Raw genomic sequence first — 24,332 nt, 5'->3', positions numbered from 1 at the left:
CCTGGACAGGATATCCATTATAATCCACACCTATAGGTGAGGTCCAACAGAATGCGGTGTAAATTCAGCAGTAAATCCAGCGTGAATATCCCCAGTCACCTTCACCGGAAGCTCCCCGGCAGGTCCTCGCACTGACACGGCCAGCTCAGCTGCACCGCCGCCGCTCACCGACATGTGGAAGTTGGAGGGTTGCCCGACAGGGATTAATTCTAGAAAAATATAAAAAAATGCATTATGAAATGTAATATATTTTAAAAATATTATTAACTTCCCGTAGGGTAAGTTATTGTAATGGGTCGAAAAAATCGAAATTGAAAATTTTACATTTCTCGACGTTTGAAGGTTTCTGAACATTTTGGCATACCTCAGAAAAAAAAATGGATTGTTGTGTGGGTGTGTATGTGTGTGTGTATGTTTGTATGGATACAAATTTATGTATGTATGTATGTATGTATGGATACAGTCACCGATCAACCGATTTTGAGAATGGTTCAAAATAAATTCGATAACTATTGATAGGGAGAAGAGCTGATTAGTTTTTGGCAAAGGCAGGTCCAGCGTTTTGGAGATATAGAGAATTTTCCGTACCTTAATGAAATACTCGATGAATATTGAATATTTTCAAATAGATTAAATTATTTTGAGTATTATAGGTTGATTTTGTTTAGAACTTTAACTAGAATTAGAAATTAAAATCTGAATTATTTTTCTATTTAAAAAAAAATTGCTTAGTTCTCTCAAAACCGCCATTTATGCACATTTAACTTTGTACCTCAAAACGGTAGACCTTGCCTTTTCCAAAATCTAATCACCACTTTTCTCCATCATTACGAATCAAATACTATTTAGATCATTCAAATCGGTTGATCCGTTCTCTTAAAAACTGACATTTTTATCACTATTTGCTCTATATCTCCAAAGTTGCTGGACCCGCCTTGCCAAAAAAAAAACTAATCAGCACATCTCCCTATCAATAGGAATCAATTGTTCTTTCAATTTTTCAAATTGTTTCATCAATACGCCCGAAAAATTGTCTCCACACATACACACACATCATTTTTTCTGAGGTATACCAAAAATGTTCAGAAACCTCTCAAACATGAAAATTTTCATTTTCGATTTTAGGCCCATTACTATAACTTACCCTGCAGGATGTTAATAACGAGCTATCAAATATTTAATAATAAATTAGCAAACTTGGTAACAATTTTCATTTTGTCTTAGATGAAAAAAATGGATTATAGCAAAATGCTTAAAGCAGTTATCACTAAATCCTATCTTTTATACAGTATTCATAATTTAGTAGATTTTCAGGTTTATATATACTTATATGATTGAATTTAGCATTTTTGGTTCAATAATAAGTTTTCTCACCCAAATTCGACAGATTCAACGAAACTCGGCTCGTATCAGCTATGGCACATACAAAAGGACATCCTTGCACAGTTCTCCATTGAATTTAATATCAATTAAGTGTGGTTTTGCTTGATCGGCGTGAAAGATACTAAACATCTACATTGAATTTAATATCAATTAAGTGTGGTTTTGCTTGATCCGGCAATATGTAGCGTTCTTTTTGTTATCATTGACATTCTGAAGTATTTCTTGTAGATTGCATTTGTAAATTTTCATGAAACTGTACAGTGCACCACTACACAATAAAAATTATAATTATTTAAAGGACATTCTTTAATAAGATTTATTAAGTAATTAACTAAAATGAATTATTTAAGAAATTAATTACCTGTACATGATTTGGAACTTCCCCTTCATTGATCGAGATTATTTAAGAAATTAATTACCTGTACATGATTTGGAACTTCCCCTTCATGATCGAGATTTCTAACTGACCTTCACCAGCAGCACTTGCATCAACTGCAAAATTATTAGACCAACTTAATTCACAATTCAAAAATTATTTATACGCACCCATGCTAATAATAAGTTTATACAATATTGTAATGTAATAAAAAAAATAAATATGTTTTATATAAAATATGTTTCACCTCTAAATTGACAAGGTTGTCCAACCACACCACCACTAACATCTGCTACTTGAATTAAACCTGCGTCATACACCTTGGCTATCAGTGGTCCAGCTGATAACTTGGTGCCGCCAATAGATACCTTAAAAGTGATAAATTAATTAATTAATTGATAATTAAGACACATACATATATTATTTTTCTAAGGTTTGCCAAAATGTTCAGAAGGCCTTTAAACAAAAGATATATAAAAAACTTCCTTTCCTATTTTTTGTGGTTACTGTAACTTACCCTACGGCAAGTAAAAAAATCAATCATCAAAATCAATAATGAAACTACTCATTATTCAATTATAGTTAATATAGTTGAATTAAATTATTTTTGTTCAGAATAATTAAAGTTTCATGTTTTTAAAAGAATTGATAGGAGTAAAAGTGATCGACTAAATGCTCTTTAACTCAAAGCATCTATTTTAAATATTGAATAACAAAATTAATTTTAATATTATCTAATGATTAATTAAATATTTAAGTATTTTCTGCTTTCAAAATTTTCATGCGTGATAGTAATAAAAATAGTACAAATATGAATAATTAGAAAGCACTGTTCAATCGTATTTCTAATATATTGACTTATAGTCGTTTTAACGAAGCATAATTGTTTTAAATGAACATGCAATTTTACGAGAAATGATTTTCTTGTATTAAATAGAGCGGATCTTTGAGTATCAAAAAAATATTTGAGAATTGAACTGTTTGTAAAAATCAAACGTAATTCAATTTATGTTCTATATATACTATGGATAGATGAAAATTTGATGTTCTGTGTAGAAAACTTGAATAATCGTTTTTAGATTTACATCTCAAAAATATTGACAAGAGCCTGAAATAATATCTATTATTATTGATTACGGCTTGCTTATGAATAAATAAATAAATAATAAGTAGTTGTATGACAACCAAAAACAATAGTAACCTAGCGGTGCATAGCATAGTGCATTAAAGCAAATTGCTGGAATTTTTCGTACAAAATTAATTTGTATTAATTTTTTTCTTAATTTGTGAAGAAATTAAATTGCTAAAAATCGCACTTTTTGCATCGTGTCTTCTAAAGCTGGACATGTCTATGTCAACAACTGATCAGCACGTCTCCTCATCAACAGGCATCAAATGTTCTATGAATAATTCAAATCGATTGATCCGTGGACTCGAAATCGTTGACAAATTTTGAATATGTACACACATACATACTGCACATATACACACATACATACACCCACTTTTTTTTTCTAAGGTATGCCAAAATGTTCAGAAGACTTTCAAACGTAAATACAGTGATACCCCGCATAACGTGCGTGGTCTCAAACGTTCCACACAACGAACTTTGCTTCACACAACGCACTGAATCGCTGGCAGTCAAAAAACATATGTTACTCAAATTAATTCAAAGAGTGGACCTGAAATTTTCTTCGCTCCACTGTGAAATATACTTGTTAGAGAAAACTACGACAGTTTTCTTTAAAGAATTCAGAAGCTAAAAAAAGCAATACGACTCTGATAAAACTTATTTCGCAAATCAGTAATATTTTTTTGACTGTCTTAATTATATGTAGAACTAGATGACCCGACAGACGTTGTCCTGTACCCATGTCTACAATTTTTAATTAAATACTAATATTTGTCGTTTACCCTAAAAACAATAAATATTGACTGATTATACTTAATTTCATATTTTACGTGAATTATATTGTCATATCCTGTGCATAGGTGCATCATTCAATCTGCCATACATATACTGTATCTTATATTATTTAATTTCATATTTAAGCTTTTTGGCATTAATAATGTAGACATTTCATTTTTCTTATTCATAATCATAAATTTATTATACATATTCTAATATTATTTAGGTTCATAAGTAAATTGTAATTTTTGTCAGATGATAGTTTTCATTTGTTGTCAATGCAAACAATTACATGTCGTTTTTTTGCAATTTTCTCCATTTATTTCTACAATATTGCACATACATCCCAATACTTTATAATCGCATACATCCTAGATAATTTCCTTAACAAACTTCAGAAAGATTTATCAAAATCCGAATAATCGTTTGGAAGGAGTATACAGTGGGTGCTTGTGATTTAATATGAACTTTATATAATAGCAATAAAGTTCAAATTGATTCAACGTTTTAGTTAGAAAATGTTCGTATGTGAAAAAGAAAAGAGCTGTTTTTAGGGCTTTTTCGGCAATTATTCGATTTTTTCTCGCCGTAAGAACCATCAACAAACATTTTAAAAAAAAGAATTGGCCAAATTGGTCCAGGCGTTCTTGAGTTATGCGTTTACCAACACATTTTGCGATTCATTTTTATATATAAGATATATCTAATTTTTTACCACAATTCAAACTACAGAACGAATTAATTTAATTTTCTTGTATCTAAAAACGAGTTTCGCATAGCAAACATTTTGCACAAGGAACTTTGTCCCGGAACGAATTAAGTACGTAATGCGGGGTATCACATACGCATTATGATTTTCTGCTATTACTATAACTTACCCCTACAAGAAGTTAGTTATTATTAATGTTCCAAATCAGGAATAATTTCTGACTACCATCCTTCATCCTTACCTCAATAATATGTGTTCCAACCTCCGTCGGCACGAATTCTAATCTGTAAGTGCCTTTGTGTAATCCATCTTGTACTCTAACCGGTACAGATCTTTTGCTTGGTGACAAAACATTAACGCCGACCTCTGACCTAGATACCAGAGGCATCCCAGGCGGAGAGAGGACCTCAAAAACTGCCGGAGCATTTGCCGGTACGAGACGCGTAGAGTCACCGAGGACGGAGCCGGTTGTCGTCGACTGCATGTGGGATGCGGGCGAGGCTGACGGACCGGTCGTACCGCCGCCGCCGCCTGGTGCTGACATCACGGCCACGTGCCAAGGACTTCCTGGAAATAGGATAGTAGACTTATAATAGTATACAATAAGGTACTAAATATTTTTACTACTTAAAATGCATTGCGAATGTATTATGTTTGGCAACAAAGATAAACATAGTGTTTAAGTGGGAAATGCAATACCGGCTTACCGGTATACCGAATTACCGGTAAACCGCCCGATTTTTCGGCGGTATTTTTACCGGTATTTTCCCCAAAAATACTGGTATTTTCAGTATTTTTTATAAGCGCTATTTGATACATAATACACTAAAGTTTAAATTTATCGTTAAATTCCATAATCGCATAAACAGCTATATCTTCAAGTGATTCTATAGGATAAACAAATGCCAAATATTATCTCAACTCGTCATTAAACTGAATATTTATTGCTTTACTAAGGGCTTCATATCGTGTTACAATAAATAGAATTGGACTGATAGATAATGATGTTTGTTTCATCTTTTGTAAAAATGTAACGGTTTTTTAAGTGATATTTGCGCCAAAATATTTTATATCATACAGATTACCTCTGCGTAATCTTTATTTTTTTCTAACTTTATACATAATAATTATGATAATTACTAAATATTTTTGCTTCTTATTACAATTATAAAATATTATTTTTCGATAAGGTTTCGAAGTTTGAAAATACTATAGAAGCATCACATTGTTTTAAATAACAATACTCAACTATTATAGTAACTTATTTATTTAGACAAAGTATCCGATCTTAAATTAGTGTAGAAAAAATATTTTTTTAAAATATGGGAGATTATGCTAATTTAACACATTGGGCACAGACAATACAGTTAATTATAATAATGTAATATGATCTTTTATGAGTTTTTGGTCTTTCTTACTCATGAGTTTGTTTTTGGTGAAAAGTACTCAATATACTCGATAGTGATAATGAATTAATTAAATTGGATATAACTTTGTTAAATTATTATTTAAAAAAATAAACTATTTTATTTTATTGTTTTTATTGTTTAGTTGAAAATAGTTGTAGTTGTATATGCATTTTTTTATATTTGTACTAGTAACTTTCAATTTTGTTTACGTTTATTTAAGATAATAAAAATACCGGTAATTTACCGGTATTCCGGTTTTAAAATGAAAAATTACCGATATACCGTTATTGAAATTTTCCATCGGTATTGCATTCCCTAGGTTTAAGTATGTTTAGATAAATAATTCTATTATGCATTAAGTATTAAATTCTTCCTGGATAAGAGATAATTTATTGTAGTATATCAATTTAAATCTGGCAATCCGACATCGGGCAGCGCGATGTTCACTTTCACTTGAAAATATAGATCAAAAATGTTTCCAAGTGAAAATAAGCCCATCTCCAGCACTGCGGTGTGAAATGGAAATGGGAAAACTCTCACACCACTTCTTCCTTAAATCGAGTTGTAGTTTAACTTAGCTCACGGACCTGCCTTAGGGTAGTACTACCTATTATTAATATTATCAATTTAAGTATTTTTTGCGAGTGTATCATATTTGCCAAGAAAGATTAACATCAAATTTAAATATATTCAAATAAATAAAATAATTCAATTAAGTATTCCATACCAAGAACTTTCTGCAAATAGTATAATAAAACTGTATCATTTCTAATATTTACTAGGTGTGATTAAATTAATAAGCGATGCGAGTTGTTCAGTATTACATATTAATTAAAAAAGTGTTATAAATGGTGCATAATTGAATGAAATTATAAAACTTTTCCTGTACTAGATACACGTGTATTTTAATACAATTTAATAATGAGGACATGAATTATTAAATAACTTGTTTAATTAACTGATGATTCATTTAATTGCATTTGTACTATTATATTTCTCTTAGGAATTATAAAATAGCATTTTCAATTTTCAATCGAAGTAAGGCATAAAAAGTAAATTATGTAGTTGCATGTATGTGATATATATATATATATATATATATATATATATATATATATATGTATATATATATAGTATTATATTTATTTATATATTTCAACATCGAACGTCTTAAAAATCTGGTTACTCTTTGTTATTTGTTATTTGTTATTATTGGTCATTAATTGTGTAGAGTGCAACTGTAATTTATACTTTTATTTTTATTATTATTTTTTATTATACTTTTTGTATAAAAATAATAAGAAAGTGACAATAAATAACTTGGACAAAAGCGAAATTTTTATAATTAATTTTGATTACGCATAATTTACAAAAAAAATGAAAGTAAATTTTGATTGCTTAGGAGATATATTGATTATGAAAGTACATATATTTGAATTGAAATATTGAACAAATCATTACAGTAAGTGTGTTCATATTTTCGTCTGTCAGGTAACACAAAGTAGTTATACGGCCATTGTGGAACTTTCACTTCTTTCAACATTTCCTCATTATAGTACGACTTCAAAGAGACACTTTACCGACCTTTAGAATATTCTTATAAATTTCTTCAATAAAATTTACAGCTATATATGATATGATCATAAATAAAATATCGAATTTGTATAGCATTTTTAATATAAACTCTTGGTGAAATGGTCTTTGATTTTTTTGTGAATTAAAACCATTATTATATATTGTAGTTTTGGTCTGTAAATATGCAGAAAATATTTACTGAGTTGTTAAGTTGTAAATTTTAGTTAATTTATTGGTTGTAACGGTTGATATAATTCTGGTATAAATATTTAGAATTCATAACGTTGAAAATCATCACGTAATAAAAAAGCTTATAAAATCCAAATTTTTATTTATCAAGTTTCAAAATTTTTCGCATGCTTAGCCAAGGTGAAAGATTTTATCCACCTATCATCATATAATTGCTTTATGATCGTTTAGATTATATTGTACAAATAATTTTGTTTCAATTTCACTTTAAAACTATTCTGAAGTATCAAAAGTTTAAATTGCAGATTGCATTCTTTTAGCATTAAACAATTCCAGGTACAGATTAGTCATAGTTCACTTGAATTGACTTTCATGCCCATAGTTTCAAAACCAGTTGGCGGATTTTATATACAATAATATACAACCATAATTTGCTTTGATGATTTATATATGAACATGTTATATGATTTATTTTCATTGTTTTTCTAAATTTAGTATAAGCGCCAATTTAAACTCAGCTATTCATGTTTTACATAAAATATCAAAAACTGTATATTTGAATAATATTCAGATAAAAATAATGCATATATAGTATGATTTTACATAAATAATTTAAAAAATCTCAAAAACTTGAGAATTGGAAGTAAAATCAGACAATAAAATACTATAAAATAAATCGCAAATAAAATTTTTAATTTTTATATATTTGTTTATAAAATGCCCCTTTGTGGAAATGTTATTAATTCCATTAATTGTTATAAATTGTATTGAGAACAACAACTATTGAAACTATGTCTCCTCAGACAAAGTAATAAAATAAAATGTCCAATTCTCAACAGTTAAAAATATTTCAACTTGTAAGATAATTGATGAGATACTTCTAATATAATTTATATCATATTATATATTTATAAAATATTTACAATCGTATAATTATTTTAAAAATTCAAAATCAACTTTTATATCTCGTCGACATCTTCGAGTTTCTTCAAGTAATACAACTTTTTGCTCGCCTACCGTAAAATTATGATCATAAAGCCCTTTCTTGAAGGTTCTTCTTATTGGCCGTTGAAGAAAATAAAAGAAGAGTGGACAGGAAATGTTAACATTCACACATGTACGAGTATACTAACGAAATGAATTGTCTTTCAGATTATATCTGAATCCTGTGTACAAGAGCGATTTCTCAAAAACAAATCTCTGCAATCATTTCTGCAACACGAAACCGGTATGTCGATGCAACTGATGCAAAATTATAATTGTTTTATTGTTTTGTTTCATTGTTCTTTGTAATACAAAACAACTTTGTACGAGCGTCTTAGGAAAATATAAATAAAATTCAATTGCACTAGTCAGTGGGTAAATGATCTTAAATGATTAATATTTATCTTTGGTAAAGAAAAATATAAAAAATATTGCAGTTAAAAATTAAACTAAAATATTGATGTTTTCGTGATTGGTTTCCTAACAAATTATTAAAAAAATACTACATAAAGCAAAACATTAATGGTACGACATAGCGAGCATCAATTTTAAATACACTATTTAAAGAGAAAATTATTTAAATCGATTTATTTTTGGAAAAGAAGAAGATGAAAAAAATGTTTTGGTTTAGATTTCGTATTTTGTTTCCTATAAATTGTTGAAGAAATATTACAAAATATTAAACAGACAGAAGTAGATGATTGCCTTGATTTGAATTAAACTATTCAATATGAAAACTATTTAAAAATATTAATATTTATCTTTAATAAAGAATACAAAAGATTATTATTAAAAAGAAAAACAAACATAAATAGAACAAAATAGCTAACATTAGAATTAGAAGAAAATGTTGTGGACACAGGTGAAGAAAATTGAAATATGTTCTCGGTTCATCTAACAGCAATTGGAAAGCATCATTTATTGATGATGTTATATGGAATTTCAAAATACAATAAAATATTATATATATATATATATATATATATATATTTGTATTTATATTGAATAAGATAGAACCGTAAAAAACAAATTTAATATTGTAAAACCTAAACTATTATATTGCTTAGTTCGTCGTAGGTTTTAATTTAAATAATGAATTAAAACTTTCTGTTTCATGATGTTTCTAATCCGATCATCATATTACAAGAATAACTACACACATTACAAGAGATTTATATATATATTTTATTACATTTTATTTTCTAGTTTGTGAAGTGCAAGTATGTAAATGAACAAGAAATGTAATGAGAGCCGACCATCGGAAAAATATTTGCATCCATTTAAAGGTCAAAAACATTTAATGATAAAGCTGGCTTTTAATCGTATTATCCTTGATTTTTAATCTGAACCAGATTACAACAAAGCTTAAGTTGGATTATGGTAATTAGATGTAAGTTTTAGTATGGGTTTTATGAGGACAGACAAGAGACAATTTTGAAGAAGATAAACAAAACCTCAGATAATTTTTAATATATATATATATATATATATATATATATATATAATGGATCTAAGGCAGGTCCATGAGCTGAGGTAAATCCCTACACTGAGAGAAGAATAGTGAGAAAGATTTCCCATTACTATTTCACACCGCAGTGCCCTATGTAAGATTTTTTTCAATTGGAAATATATTTTTGATCTATATTTTCAAGTGAAAATGTACATCGCTGCTACCCAATCTTGGATTTTTTCTTTTAGGATAACAATTAAGGTAGAACAAGCAAGATAATAAATGGTAAAAGTAATATGAAAAAAAAACTGAAGATGGTTTATATGTAACATGAAATTTAATGGTAAAATGTATGGAGATAAGTGCAGTAAATTTATAGTAATATGTAGTAACTTACCATACAAATAACTAATAATGTTTTCTTAAAATTGTGTTTTGTCTGCATTATTTGTATGGAGAGTTACTAATGGTACATATTACTTTACATGTACTGTGCTTATGTCTATAAATTTCAATATTAAATTTTATTATTAAATTTTATGTTATAAATTATTTTTTGTTATGTTTTCTTTACCACTTTTAATATTTATTATCATAATTGTTTTAGAAATATGTTATTATTTATAATTTTGTAATTTTCCTGAGATAAATCAAAACCTAGATTAGAGACATGCTATTCTAATAAGATTCTTTGTCATGATTTTTTTTTATTAGATGGATGCCCAAAAATATTTCATGTATATATATATATATATATATATATATATATATATATATAAACATATACATATACATAAACGCGCATTAGATATTAGAGCATAATAAATATTTTACAACAATTTGTATCATGAACAAAGTTGGTTTTTAAGATATGTGTATTTATAAGAAAAAATGGTTCAAATATTACGATATATAATTTTATATAGCAGGAATATTGATTATAAGTATTAACTTTGCCTTAAATATATTGATTATTGATAATCACATTTAATTCAATCATTTCAAATAAATTCATTTAAATTTCAGTTTATTATATTGAAAACTTCCATCTTATATTTTTTATGTTTTTAATATAATTGAAATTTATATATCATTTTCTATTTTATTATTTAAAATTGACATATTTATGACCATATTACTTAAGTATTCGCGTATTTGCATAAATTCTTCACTCAATTACGTAATTAAATAATTATTACTAATTATTTTATAATAATAATGAAATCTATTTTTATAGATGAGGTACAATATTAAAACCATAACGTATTTAAATTACAAAACTTGTGTGTTACGTTTTGCTGTTGACAAAAAAAAATTATAAATAAATTTATCATCCGAACGAACTGATATAATATAAGACTAAAAAGAAAGCAATTAATAGATCTAACACTAATCAATAATAAGTTGTTCTACCATATTATTTAAAATAGGTGTGTGTATGTATGTGTATGTAGTCTGTGTAATGTACTTTGTTTATAACTGTATGTATATATTTGAGTTTATTTTTTTTCTTTATTATACCAAAATTTAATTGAGATATAATTTTAGTACATTAATAAAAGGTGAACCACTGGGTTTTCCATTTAAAATTCTACGTTATTTGTCAAACTAATTACTCAATGACTTTCTATGTAGACAGATTGTAATTTATAAGAAAATACAATAAATAAATAAAAAAATAATTTCAAATATATCCTCAAAACTTACAGATGAGTAATAACCAAATCTTGCTCTTATAAAATCCAATAACGTTCCACCGTCCACTTTTATTTCACAAATCACTAAAAAAACTCAGTAAACCCAATTACGTACTTTTGTTTCACATCAAACCAAGTTTAAACTGAATCAACTATTACTTAAAATAGCACAGAAAACTATCAATTCACGTCCATCTGTTCCAGATATTCTCTTAATTATCACCAAAATAAATAAATGAATGAATTACACATATCAATATAGAGAATTTCTCGTGACTGGCGCACGGAGTAACGTTTGTTGAACTGAGGTAAGAAAGGTAATACAAGTCTTCGCGCGGTGCCACGGACGGACTAGAGGCGAACTCGACGGCTGCAGGAATTCTACACGTCTGAGATTCTCAAGTTTGAAAGAATAATTTTCAATACTTGAATTTTATATTTATTTTTTTGCGGGGAGTAGTTAATGCTCAGTTTCAGCCAAATCCTGTTCACATGTGCTCTATTCAACTTACGATCAACAAAATTATTGCAGTAAATGAAGAGAAAAAAAAGCATGTGCCCAGCGATTTTTTTTTTACTGTGCTCTTGCTTGATATTTGTACTGTGCAATTTGCTTGATATTTTCGAAATGGGCTAATCTTACTCTTAAGTTCAGCAATGAAAACAATTAGCACTCCTTCACCACCCCCGGCATTAATTGGATTATAACTCTTAATTCTGATTTTATCAGAACTTGTAATATACTTTAAAGATTAATATTTCAATAATATTACAATATTATTTTTGTAATATTCTGTTTATTATTTACATTTATATTTTTGTATTTAGATTCAATTTGTTATTTTGTATAATCCTCAACAATTTTGTATTGTAAAACTTAAATAAAGTTTTGATTGACAAAAAAAAAAAAATCGCGGTCCTTTGGTCTTCACGTCACAAATAATTCTGAATACTGTCGTTGGAAGTATTGATTAAGTCAATACCAAAGTTCAATATTTTTCAGTTTGTTTTATTAATTCTGATGTAAAATTACAAACGAAATAGATTCCTACTGATTGAATAAAATTTTGCCTTAATCTGCATAAATTTTCTAAACATTTGTTTACCTATGCTTAAGAATGTAATAACACAAACGTGAAAAGAAAAATGCATTTCTATAAAAACTTTCTATGAAAGAAAAATTTATCTGCGCATCTTAAATATTTTTCTTGCTAACTATTCATGATCACAATCGATCATCGAATTATTAAAACAGTTTTACCAGTAATTAAGAATTTACTTTATCAATAAAAGATGAAGAATTTCACTTTTTGCATTTTATTAAATGTAGTATCAGTACTCGTATAACTGGATCATCGACAATGTAAGAAAAACAAAAAGTGAACTTGTTTGAATAATTTGAATCCACAATGTTGTTTTGTTATTGCTAAGAGCAAAGCAACCAGTTATGTAATTTTTCAACCATAAAGCGGTCAGTAATTATTATCTCTATTTATAAAGAAAACAAAATAATATACTAAAAAACAAACTTATAATCCATTCCACATATCTGGAATCTCAGGTTAGTAGGTATGTAATATAATAGGTATTATGACCCAACGTATCAAGCATAAAATTGGCTAATTATTGCAGAACTTGCTTAGTCATGTTTGAAATATGTTGAAAGAAATTTTCTGAGATACGAAAATTTAAATAATATAATAAATACATTTGGTCTTAGATATAGTAAAACTCTGCCAGAACTTTGTATCTTACAATTAGAACTGCCGCAAGTGTGGAGAAAACTGAGAATCTGATATTTGGCAGCAGTACAATGCAAAAAATTTAATAAATTTGGATTTTAAATATTTTTCAATATTTTTCATCCCGATTTTATTCAAGAACTTATAGTCGTAGATATAGATTTGAAACTCAATTTTTAGAATTTTTGTATAAGAAAAAATATATATTTAACCAGTAATCCTGAGCGATCACACCTTATGAATCCAAAATATTAATCCTTTAGGAACAGGTTATATTTTGAAGATTTCTGTTATATATATATATATATATATATATATAAATATCATTTTATTTAATTATTTAAATATTTAATCTTTGATTGTATAATCATAGATTATTACTGTTTATATAATATGTTTGAAAAAGCTCAAAACATTACGTAATTAATGTAAAAAAATACTCCGATAAATTTTGCTTATGAATAGAAATAGTAATAATTAAAGCAACGTAGATTATTAATCAGTGAGAACACCATTTATTGTTTAATTCCAAGGTAATTTAAGAAAAACAAAACATTAAAGATTTATAGAAGTTTTATCAAGTTGAATTACTTTTTTCTAATTATTTCACAATACGGATAATTTAAATAAATTTTAATATCAATTTTGGATTCATAGACTGTTTGTTTTTTAAATTTTCAAAAATATATGTTAGATAATATTCTGTGAACTTGAAATAAAATTATTAGTTTATATACACTTCATTATATGTCCAAAATAAAAATAAACAAAAAGCAGCAAAAAACACATCAAATCATTTCATTAATCATTAACATTTTATCGCTGTTGTAAAAAACTACGAAGAGTTACAATTTTTCTTAAATAAATTTTTGTATTTTTGGTTCATCTAATAGTTATTTTACAATATCAACGTTCTACTTTATTTTAGTGATTATTGCTCGCGATTCTTGGAATAAAATATTGAAATCGTAAAATTCTTTGGATTCTTCGTGAAAAAAGTAGTTCATATTTATAGAAATATTAATCATTGATGTTTTAATAAGTAAATTTCTATTAATCATAGACACACAAAGTAAAATTCTTTTGATTTCGAATAGCACTTTTAACATCCCTTTCCATTTCAATTTCTTTTATTATTTTGTTTACTTCATACATAGAACACCATGCAAAGATAGTAATAAAAATATCATAATCTAGGAATTTATTGCATTATTAATTTTATTTGATTCATTGATGTTTAAAAATTACAAATTTCTATTAATTTAATCGACTTCGACACACATATGTAAAATTCTTTTGGATTCGAATAACATTTTTTACATGTTTTACCGTTTTACTTAATTTTATTATTTTGTTCTCTCCATACTCAGAACAAAATATCGTAGTGACAAATTCTTTGGGAAAAAAGTCGTTTATATTTGTAAAAAATGACATAAATTAGGAATGCAATTCATTAATTCGATTAATTTGATTAATTGATGTTTTAGAAAACTATACATTTCTTTACTACATCCTCACTCCTAAGACAATTTCTGTTGGATTCGAATATTATTTTTACATCCTTTACTGTATTGCTTTAATTTTTATTTAATTCTTTTTAAATTTAGAATTAAAATAAACAACTGTACTCATAAATTCTTTAGAAAACGAGTTTTTTATTTAATTAAATTAAATTTCTATAACTTTTCTCTTTATCGTATGTGAATAAAAAATGAAAAATTGTATAAAATTCCTAGAAACATATTTTATTAATTTTTAATATGAATCATTGATGTTCTAAATAATTAAATTAAATTAAATTTTTATTACTGTTCTCTACATCGTTTGTGTGTAACATAGGAAAATTTGAACACCAGTTTTGCTTAAAATGAAAAATGAGTTGTGTAGGTAGAAAGAGAAAAGTTGCGTTTCCTTCACCAGAAACATTTTTTAATGTATTAATATGAATCATTGATGTTCTAAAAATTAAATTAAATTAAATTTCTTTTACTCTTCCCTACATTGTATGTGTGTAACATACACACTAAATGTATTGTATTAGGTAAATTTGAACACTAGCTTTATTAAAAAAAATGCATAAAATTTCTTGGACTTTGTATTAATTTGTATTAATAGAAAATTCATAATGCTTTTCATAAGGACATCATTTCATTAACATTTTTATATGATTCATTTATTTATGTTCTGAAAAATGGCAAAATTCTGAGGTGTGTAGGTAAAAAGAGAAAGGTCAAGTTTCCTTCATCTTACCAGCATGATAAACATATATGTGGATATTTCACAATTTTACTTAAAATGTAAAATTGTATAAAATTCCTAGGACTCTTTGAAAAAAAAAAGAGTATAGAACCCTTCATTATGAAAAAAAATCATAATCCTTTCAAAAAGAAATTATATATTTTTTTTTTTTATAATTTTTATATGATTCATTGATGTTCTAAAAAATGACAAATTTCTGAGGTGTGTAGGTAGAAAGAGAAAGGTTACGTTTCCTTCACCTTACGAGTATCGCAAACGTATATGTGGATATTTCATATGTGTTTTATTCGTGTTGGTAAGCCATTCTTAAATACAAATACCCAACGGTAATGCCGCATTCCACAGGTGCTCCCGAATAACATATGAGGAGTTGTATGTAACGTTTTAGCATCAAGCCGAGAGATACGGCTTGTTTTCCTCATTAGCACAGGCAGGTGAATAAATAGGACTCGAGATGGATGCATGATTGGACTGATTTCATTATAAGAAAATGTTTAGGTGAGATAAGTTGTTGTGCAGAAATATAGCAATAACTTATGTAGAAGACAAAATTACTGAAACCAAACATAAACTCTTAAGGGGCACAACTAGTGTGAAATTATCCAAAAATCGAATTTGCATTTTTTTTCATATTTCGATAAGCTATACCTTTAAAAATAACATACCAAAATTTTAAATCAATATCTTAAATAGTTTTTGAGTTACAGCCATTTAAAGAGTATATATATAGTATATAGTATAACTATCATTCAATCAGCATTTTCCGAATTTGCTGTAGCGATTACTCAAAAACAAATTATCCGATCACTATCAAATTTTTTTCACATGTTCTATATTTAGTTCTCCGTAAAATGAACTATCGATTTTTTGATCGGATCAAAAATTTATGCCTAGAAAATATATAGGTGAAAAAAAATCATTCATATCCACTGATGATTACGTAGGATTTTACGTCAAGAAGTATGAAATAATAAAGATGTTTTTTAATATTTACAATATTTTTTTTACTTAATATAATTTATTAGGGTGGTCCTTAATATGGATATTTTCGAATTTCCTTGCTCCCAGGAGCTCAAATGCTTTTAAATTGACAAAAAAAAATTCACTCAAAGTTTTAGCTCTTAATATTAACTTTAAGATAGTCCGCATTCCAACCAAAGTTTATTGGTTCTTCTTCCTTAGTAAATACTTATTTTATGAAATGTATCTAATTTTTGTTGTAAATTCATTATTGTATAATCAAAATAAGCAGAAAAAAATGTTATTTTCGAAATTCTGATTCACTTTATAAACAAATGAAATTTTACCCATGTTATTTCCATAGGAAACTTTCATAGGAAACTAGTACGGGCTATCCTGGAGTTAATATTAAGAGCTGAAACTTTCAGAGATTTTTTTTATCAATTTGGAACCATTTGAGCCCTTGGGAGCAAGGAAATTCGAAAATGTCTATATTAAAGACGGTTCTGTATCTGGAATCCTAGAATACTCTTCTACATAGCATAAAAATACACATAAACATGTTAAATTAATCACCATTGTGAAGTAAATATTTTTGCACGTTTTTACTAAAAAAAATAAATTAAACATACAAAATTGGTTGATGAAATCAATTAATTGAAGAATCTTATTAATAAGCCTTTACAAGTTACCATCTTGTTCTTCCTGAGTGAGTGACCCAGTTTTATAATAATTTTCCCATCGCGATCCGTTATTCATAGAAAAACGATTTTATACATAAAAAAATCATAGAAAATTTTCAAAATATGATTGAGCATATTATTGAGAATAATTTATTAAAAAGAATTTGTAAATGTTTCATAAAAGAAGTGGATATAAGTAAAACCAGCCGAATTATGTTATTAAAATTCTACCTCCGAATATTGTATTTATGGTTAAGTATGCCATAAAATGGCAACGACATCAACTTATGTAATTTATTCGTTGATTGTTAGAAAAGTCAGCATACAACTGAAATATTTTCTCATTTTTTGCATGAGCAGTCTACCGTGAGCTCCAGCTTATGAAATATGCACAATAGCAAGGTAAATATATTGTTACAGAGAAAGTCTTTTACTTAACGACCGGGAAATAGTTTTTATACTCAACTATTGGTAATTAGAAATACAGAAATTGAATTAATATTACTTTTACAAAGTTTATGAAATAAACAAAGGTAATAAAATATGGTAATTTACACTTCTTACAGATTTACAGCCTATTTACAGATTTTTTTACCCTCAGGTACTACACTCTTTCATAAATTAGATATACTGTTATAATTGATTTTATATGCAATAGTATGAATTGTATCTGATATGTATGTAGAAAAAGAGTAGAATAAATTTGAGTGTTCTTAAAAAAATATCACAACAATATTTACCAAATTGAATAAAGTTGCAATTACAACTAGGAGCAAACCAGGTTATAGTTTGGCATGGCGAAGGAAAATAGTCAATTACGTTTTCTGTTGAATACAACAACCGCAGTATAATGAAATAAAATGTTGGTATGATAAAAATTACAATAAAATCTTCAAGATTATCAGTTCGTTTATAGTAATTTTGTCTTACAGTCAATGCCACGATTGTGGACTACACAATAGAGGCTGCACGCACATTGAACGATTTGTGAGAGAATCTCATCTATCATATAAATTCACGGTTACTGGTCGATTTGTCACACAAGACGACATTTTTACATTTATATTGAATAGAACGAATTGCTAAGTTATTACTTTTATAGCATCTATTTGGTTCACAAGAAATAAATGCGACACGACTGATTAGATCATTTTAATGCGAAGCAATTTAAAATGGATATAGAACAGTTAATAATTTCATAGAGTGTTAGCATTTTTATAAAGATAATTAAGTCAGGATAAATGTTTATTATCTTCTATATATATAAAAATAAGTCGGGTTTTCCTTCCTGACGATATAACTCAGGAACGCACAAACCGATTTCGACAATTTTGCATTCGTTGAAAAGGTCTCGGGCTCCGCAAGGTTTATGACTAAGAAAATTAGTTGTGCATGGCATCGTGCCTCAATGCAAGCTGCTGGAACTTAAAAATTACCTTAATTAAAAATTCGAGTAATGACATTAGTGAGAATTGTCAGAACTATGCTTGGTTAAGTCAACGAGCAATTCTTGCCGCAAAGAATAATGATGTACACGCACTGAATTTCACCATTCAACCAAAAATTGCTGGCGATTTGGTGACATACCAATGATTCCGACTGGTCTTCCGTTTGACTTCAAACGATTGCATTTTCCAGTTCGCCTTGCGTTCGCAATAACAAGTCGCAAGGCCAATCGCTTAGTGTTTGCGGGATAAATTTCAAATAGATTATTTAGAAAATCATTGCTTTTCACATGGGCAGTTATACATTGCCTGTTCACGAGTTGGAAAACCATCCGCTTTGTTTGTGTTAACGCCAGACCAAAAAACAAAAAGTGTGGTTTACCAAAGAGCACTTCAATGAAACGGATAATTTGCGGATTCACTTTTATTTACTTAGAGAAGTTCAACTAAAAAACACTTCATTTTTGTAATCGAAATAAATTCATTACTGTTGTATAATAAAATTAAATTTTTCCTTTTCAAATATAAAACAAACAAAAAATTTCTTCATCTTTCTCGCGAAACCATCTGGTGGCGAAACCAAGTTCGTCGGGTTTGCTAGTTAACTTATAAAAATGATGATTTATTATTATAGCGTTGTTATGGCAACGCTGTATTATGCTGCTTTTTTGGTAATAAAAACTATCGAAGTATGTATTTGCTATGTTTTGGTCCCATATTATTTAAATCGTTAATTTATTTTTATCCTTATTTTATTTTTATCCTTATTAGTAAAATATTTAATATTGTTAACAGTACAATAAAATTTGAGTTTGCTTGATCATTAGAATTAGTTCAATGTAAAGTGCTATATTTTTTTGGTTAACAGATGAATTAGGTAAAATATTTGACAAATTATTTGTATAATATAGATGACATTGATAATATATAAAATTATTATTTTAGGTGATATATCTGAAAGTATTGCTCTAAACCGAAATTTACCACCTTACAATTCATCTATTTATAAACGCAAGTAGTTTCAACAACGATTTTAATAATAATCATTATTATTATGTTTAGCAACTCACTCATACGTGTTCAAACAATGAAACATATTGCAATAGTTCATACTGACTTATTATAATCGTAAACATATATGCATTGTTCGAAATATTAACAAATACTCATGGAACAACAATCGTGCTAATATCTTGATCAGATATTACATGTAACATTTTGAAATGCTGATAAAAAGCAGTGTTTGGGTATATAATAAGACTTAGTTTTATGCAAATGTAAGTAGCAAGTTTCTTCATTATTACTCAATCATTAAATCAAGAAAAAATCTACTATAAATTTTACTATAGGAAAAAGATAGTAAGTACAGAATTATCAATATTGTATATTATCTGAACTATGAAATGAAACTAAAATATAATAATAGCCAGAATCATGATAGTATTAATAATATAGTTATAAGGATAAAATTACTTATAAAGATAAAAATAAAACAAGATAGATAGGGATAAAAAGAAATTAAGGATATAAATAATACAGGGCCAAAATATAGCAAATATATAGATGTTTGACAGTTCGGTCGCAATATTTAATACAATTTTTAAAAACCGTATTCAAGAAAATTTTAGTAATGTACTTTTTACTTATATGTTATTTACAGGATGTTTGAATAATGTCTTTCAATAAAAAGTTATTATTTAAAATAATTCATTTAAAACATTTAAACAACAGAGATCAAACAAAAGGAAACAGTATTCTGTACTAATCTTACATGTAAAAGCTCACTCTTTGCCCAAAAAGTTGAAGAATATCGTATATAGATAATTGTTTTAAGATTTGGGGACAAAAGTTGAAAATTTATTTGCTCCTTGATTTTAATATCTAAATATAGATAAATCTTAATCCTTATTGATTAAATCGATATCAGGAAATTCATGCAATTGGCCTCAAGGTGAAATATCACTTAAAATATTATACCGACATAGCCTCAAAATATTCCAAATATTCCAAACATTTTAAAATTTGAGAATATGTTTTGTTTTCATCAAAACTTTAAATTACAAATTAAATAGCCAATTTAAATGGTCATTGATTAAAAACGCATGACGAATATATACGTCAATAGATAAATATCTGCCATCCATGACGAGTAGATTTGTAAATCACAGTTAAATGGTTAAAAGAAACAGTATTTTGCTATTCTTATATGTAGAACCTTCATATTTTTCAAAAAGTTGAAAATTTTTATATGCACTTGTCTTTGGAGCTAAAGTTGAAAAAATATATGATTTTGTAATTAATTAACACGTTAATCACCATGGTAATATAAACAAATGCATAGGCATTGTTAATTTTATTATATAATATGAAAATGTATTCAAGAAACTTGATAGATTTTTTTTGCCTAAATTCCTGGAAAAAATACTATTTTTACAGCCGCACTTATATGCCAATATGGCCCTATAATAAAACTTTTTTTCCTACCGAATTGCATATGTTACACATAGATAATGTTGCACTTTTTAGCATTAGACATATGTGATTAACGTGTTATTATATAAAATTATAAATTGCAGAACACCTATCCCTCGTTTTACACGGTATTCGTTTACACATTTTCAATCTTATAAAATATTCTGAACATTTATTAATTGTGTTTGATATTAGATATAGTTACATTTGTTTCTTGTATAATGTATTTGTCGTATTATGAACTGAAAAAATGGCTTTTTCATAGTGATTTCGGTTTACGGGGACGTCCATTAATCACGTGACTAATATTATAAAGATTTTTGGAACCCCCCTCCACTTGATTATACGTGGTAATATTTAAAATAACCCCCTTCCCCAACGCACATCACATGTACTTTTAGCCTGGAGCGAAAATTGTAAAATTTTTAATTTTAATTTAATTAATGTTTGTTTTTTATAAAAATTTCAAGTTAAAAATAAATACCAGTGATATCTTACTAGACCCCTCTCTCCCCCACATATTTCTTAATTTTTGTCAAAGTTAAAAGCTTCACGTGATTAATGGACGCCTCCTTAGCATGGCTTTTCCATAAAATAGTAAATTTTTCCAGTTACTTGTTTTTTTATATCTTCCGTATAAATCGTGTGAGAAGTGTATATAAAAGATTTCATGTAACTAATATAAACTTTGAGAACCACAAAAGGAATGTAAAACCTTCAACCGCGCAACTCTTATCGAACTCAAGAACATAAGCCAAGGCGAGACCCATAGCCCCATACCATGCGTGGACCAACATTCCTAGCGGTAACCGAAGGCGAAATGCACGCCGGGCCGACAACGCACACACCGACGCACGATTGGCGATCACATGTGTAAAAGGGGTCTCATGTCAGGAACAAGTTTCTGATTATTTTTATGAATATCCGCTTAGTTATAATAAGTAGGTGGACAGATTTAAAGACATGTTAAGATATACGCCCGCGATGGATGTGAACTTTACGAGTTGAGGCAGGACCGTTAGTTGTGGAATAAAAATATTTGATTTTGGTACAAAATATATTTGGATATTTGGAGTCGAATTGAATTTGCATACTAGTGGTGTATGCATGGCATTGTACATTGAAGCAATTTTTGCTGGAACTTATGTACCGTAATTAAACATTCAGACAACAAAAGAAACATGAAAAATAAAAATTGATCAATAATTAACAACTAAACAACAAAAACAAGCACACAAAAAATAAAGAAAATAAAAAAAAAAAAATAAAAAATAATAAAAATAATAATAAAAATTGATCAATAATTAACAAGTAATAACAAAAACAGCACACAAGTATAGAAACAAGCTAATCAGTCACCCACATTTATTAGCAAACTCATTGATAACAGAGAACTATCCAAGAAGATTGAAAAGAAAAGCGCCACTGGATTTAAGCCATCAACTCTCCTAATAAAAAATGGAAATAACTTAATCATTATTTATAAGAAATTATTCCATAAGTAAATAGTTAAAATTATATAATTATCAATAAAATATTGTGAATTTTATATCGAATGGAAAAACAACTACTGAGTTGTTTTTTCCAACATACCCTTATAGTATACAATGTCCCTTTTCGGCCGACTATTGTAAATTCATCAAATTTATTGAATGTCCTTTACTGGACAGGTAAAAATTAACAACTATTGTTTTATAGATAATTTTTGAAAAATGTTTTTAAATTTTAAAATTATTTACAAAAATTAGATGTTTCTGAAATTTATTCAAAATGACCAATGAACCTGACATTATTTTTATCAACTAATCATTTTCTTCACACTATCATCACAAGAAAAATATTTTTGAATCATTCTAATCGGTGCTCCGTTCTTTCATAAACTACTATTTCTTTGGCAGTTTTTGAGAGAACGAAGCATACGATTTGAATGATTCAAAAAACTTTTTGCCTGTGTTTACAAAACGATTGTTTGAAAAAAAATTATTCAAAAATAATAATTTCAAAAAATAAGTTATCATTCATAGCAAAAATCATTCGGATTTCAATTATAATTCTAACTTGAAATAAATAGTTTTAATTTTGCAATTCAGTTTATATAATGCTTAAAAATATTAGACAAGATTCTTTTTTATTCTAACTCTGCTTCGAAAGGGATCATTGAGTTTTGTTATAAAAATTTTATATAATCTTATATAAATCTTATAAACTTATATAAATCTCATCGTCCAATTCATGTATATATTTTGTCTATGCAATACGAATAATAATAGTTTTTGAAATATTTAATATTTTTTGAAAATTGTATTACAGTATGGAGGTTTCAGCAATTTGCCTTAAGGCACGATGCCATACACCACTAGTTGTTCTTTATCTTCGAAACGGTGGAATTGCCTTTGTTCAAAATCTAATCGGAACGTCCCTCATTAATACAAATCAAATGTTTTTTGAATGATTAAAATCGGTCAATCCGTGCCGTGCCCCCTAAATCGTAAACTGAAAATTGTATCCGAACATACATGCACACATATACACATATTTCTATTTTTTCGTATAATAAGGTATAGCCAAGGTATTTTCAGAAACCTTCGAAACGTAAAGATATCCAAAAATTTTCTTGTACGATCTTTTTGCGATTACTTTAACTCACAGAAAGTATGAAATCATGAATAATTTTCAAATTCCATTTGTAACTTCTATAATACATTACTAAAATATCAACATATTGATCACCCTCCACAATAAAAAAAATACAATACTCACTAAAAATATCTGTAATATTGAATCGAATGTTTATATTTCTATTAAAGTCTGCATAACTATTATTTTATTACTTAATATGAAATTTATTTTTGTCATTTAAAAAAATCATGGTCAATGTATTATACAGTTTATAAGAAATCTCAGTAACTCGTAGCAATCAACTTTATCTCTAATCATATGCTCATAGTTTACATTATATGCCTCTTTAACTTTCATTTGTTTTTCAACATTTATCTACAACCAGCAATAAAGTAATAATTACAGATTAGTCGAATCAAGAGTGTTTTATACCACTTTCTAAATCAGAACAAAGAAAATTGTGCTTCAATT

At 27.4% G+C, this 24,332-nt stretch overlaps 1 protein-coding gene and 1 pseudogene across 1 annotated transcript in view; both read right to left on the bottom strand.

Annotated features, from left to right (window-relative positions):
* Window positions 1-24,332, bottom strand: part of LOC113370927 (filamin-A-like) — a 54,038-nt gene that overhangs the window by 14,091 nt on the left and 15,615 nt on the right. Inside the window, 8 exon segments of the mRNA XM_026611598.1 lie at window positions 2-36; window positions 39-209; window positions 1,375-1,449; window positions 1,452-1,490; window positions 1,493-1,521; window positions 1,737-1,875; window positions 2,007-2,127; window positions 4,619-4,944. Coding sequence (XP_026467383.1) covers window positions 2-36; window positions 39-209; window positions 1,375-1,449; window positions 1,452-1,490; window positions 1,493-1,521; window positions 1,737-1,875; window positions 2,007-2,127; window positions 4,619-4,944 — 935 coding nt within the window.
* The window catches only part of LOC113370929, a 70,604-nt pseudogene that overhangs the window by 44,476 nt on the left and 1,796 nt on the right, over window positions 1-24,332 (bottom strand).

This window comes from Ctenocephalides felis, unplaced genomic scaffold, assembly GCF_003426905.1.
Source record: "Ctenocephalides felis isolate EL2017-DRISC unplaced genomic scaffold, ASM342690v1 CF-g0.4_SCAFFOLD_01492, whole genome shotgun sequence".
Taxonomy (NCBI): Eukaryota; Metazoa; Arthropoda; class Insecta; order Siphonaptera; family Pulicidae; genus Ctenocephalides; species Ctenocephalides felis.
This window is presented reverse-complemented; position numbering and strand designations above follow the sequence as displayed.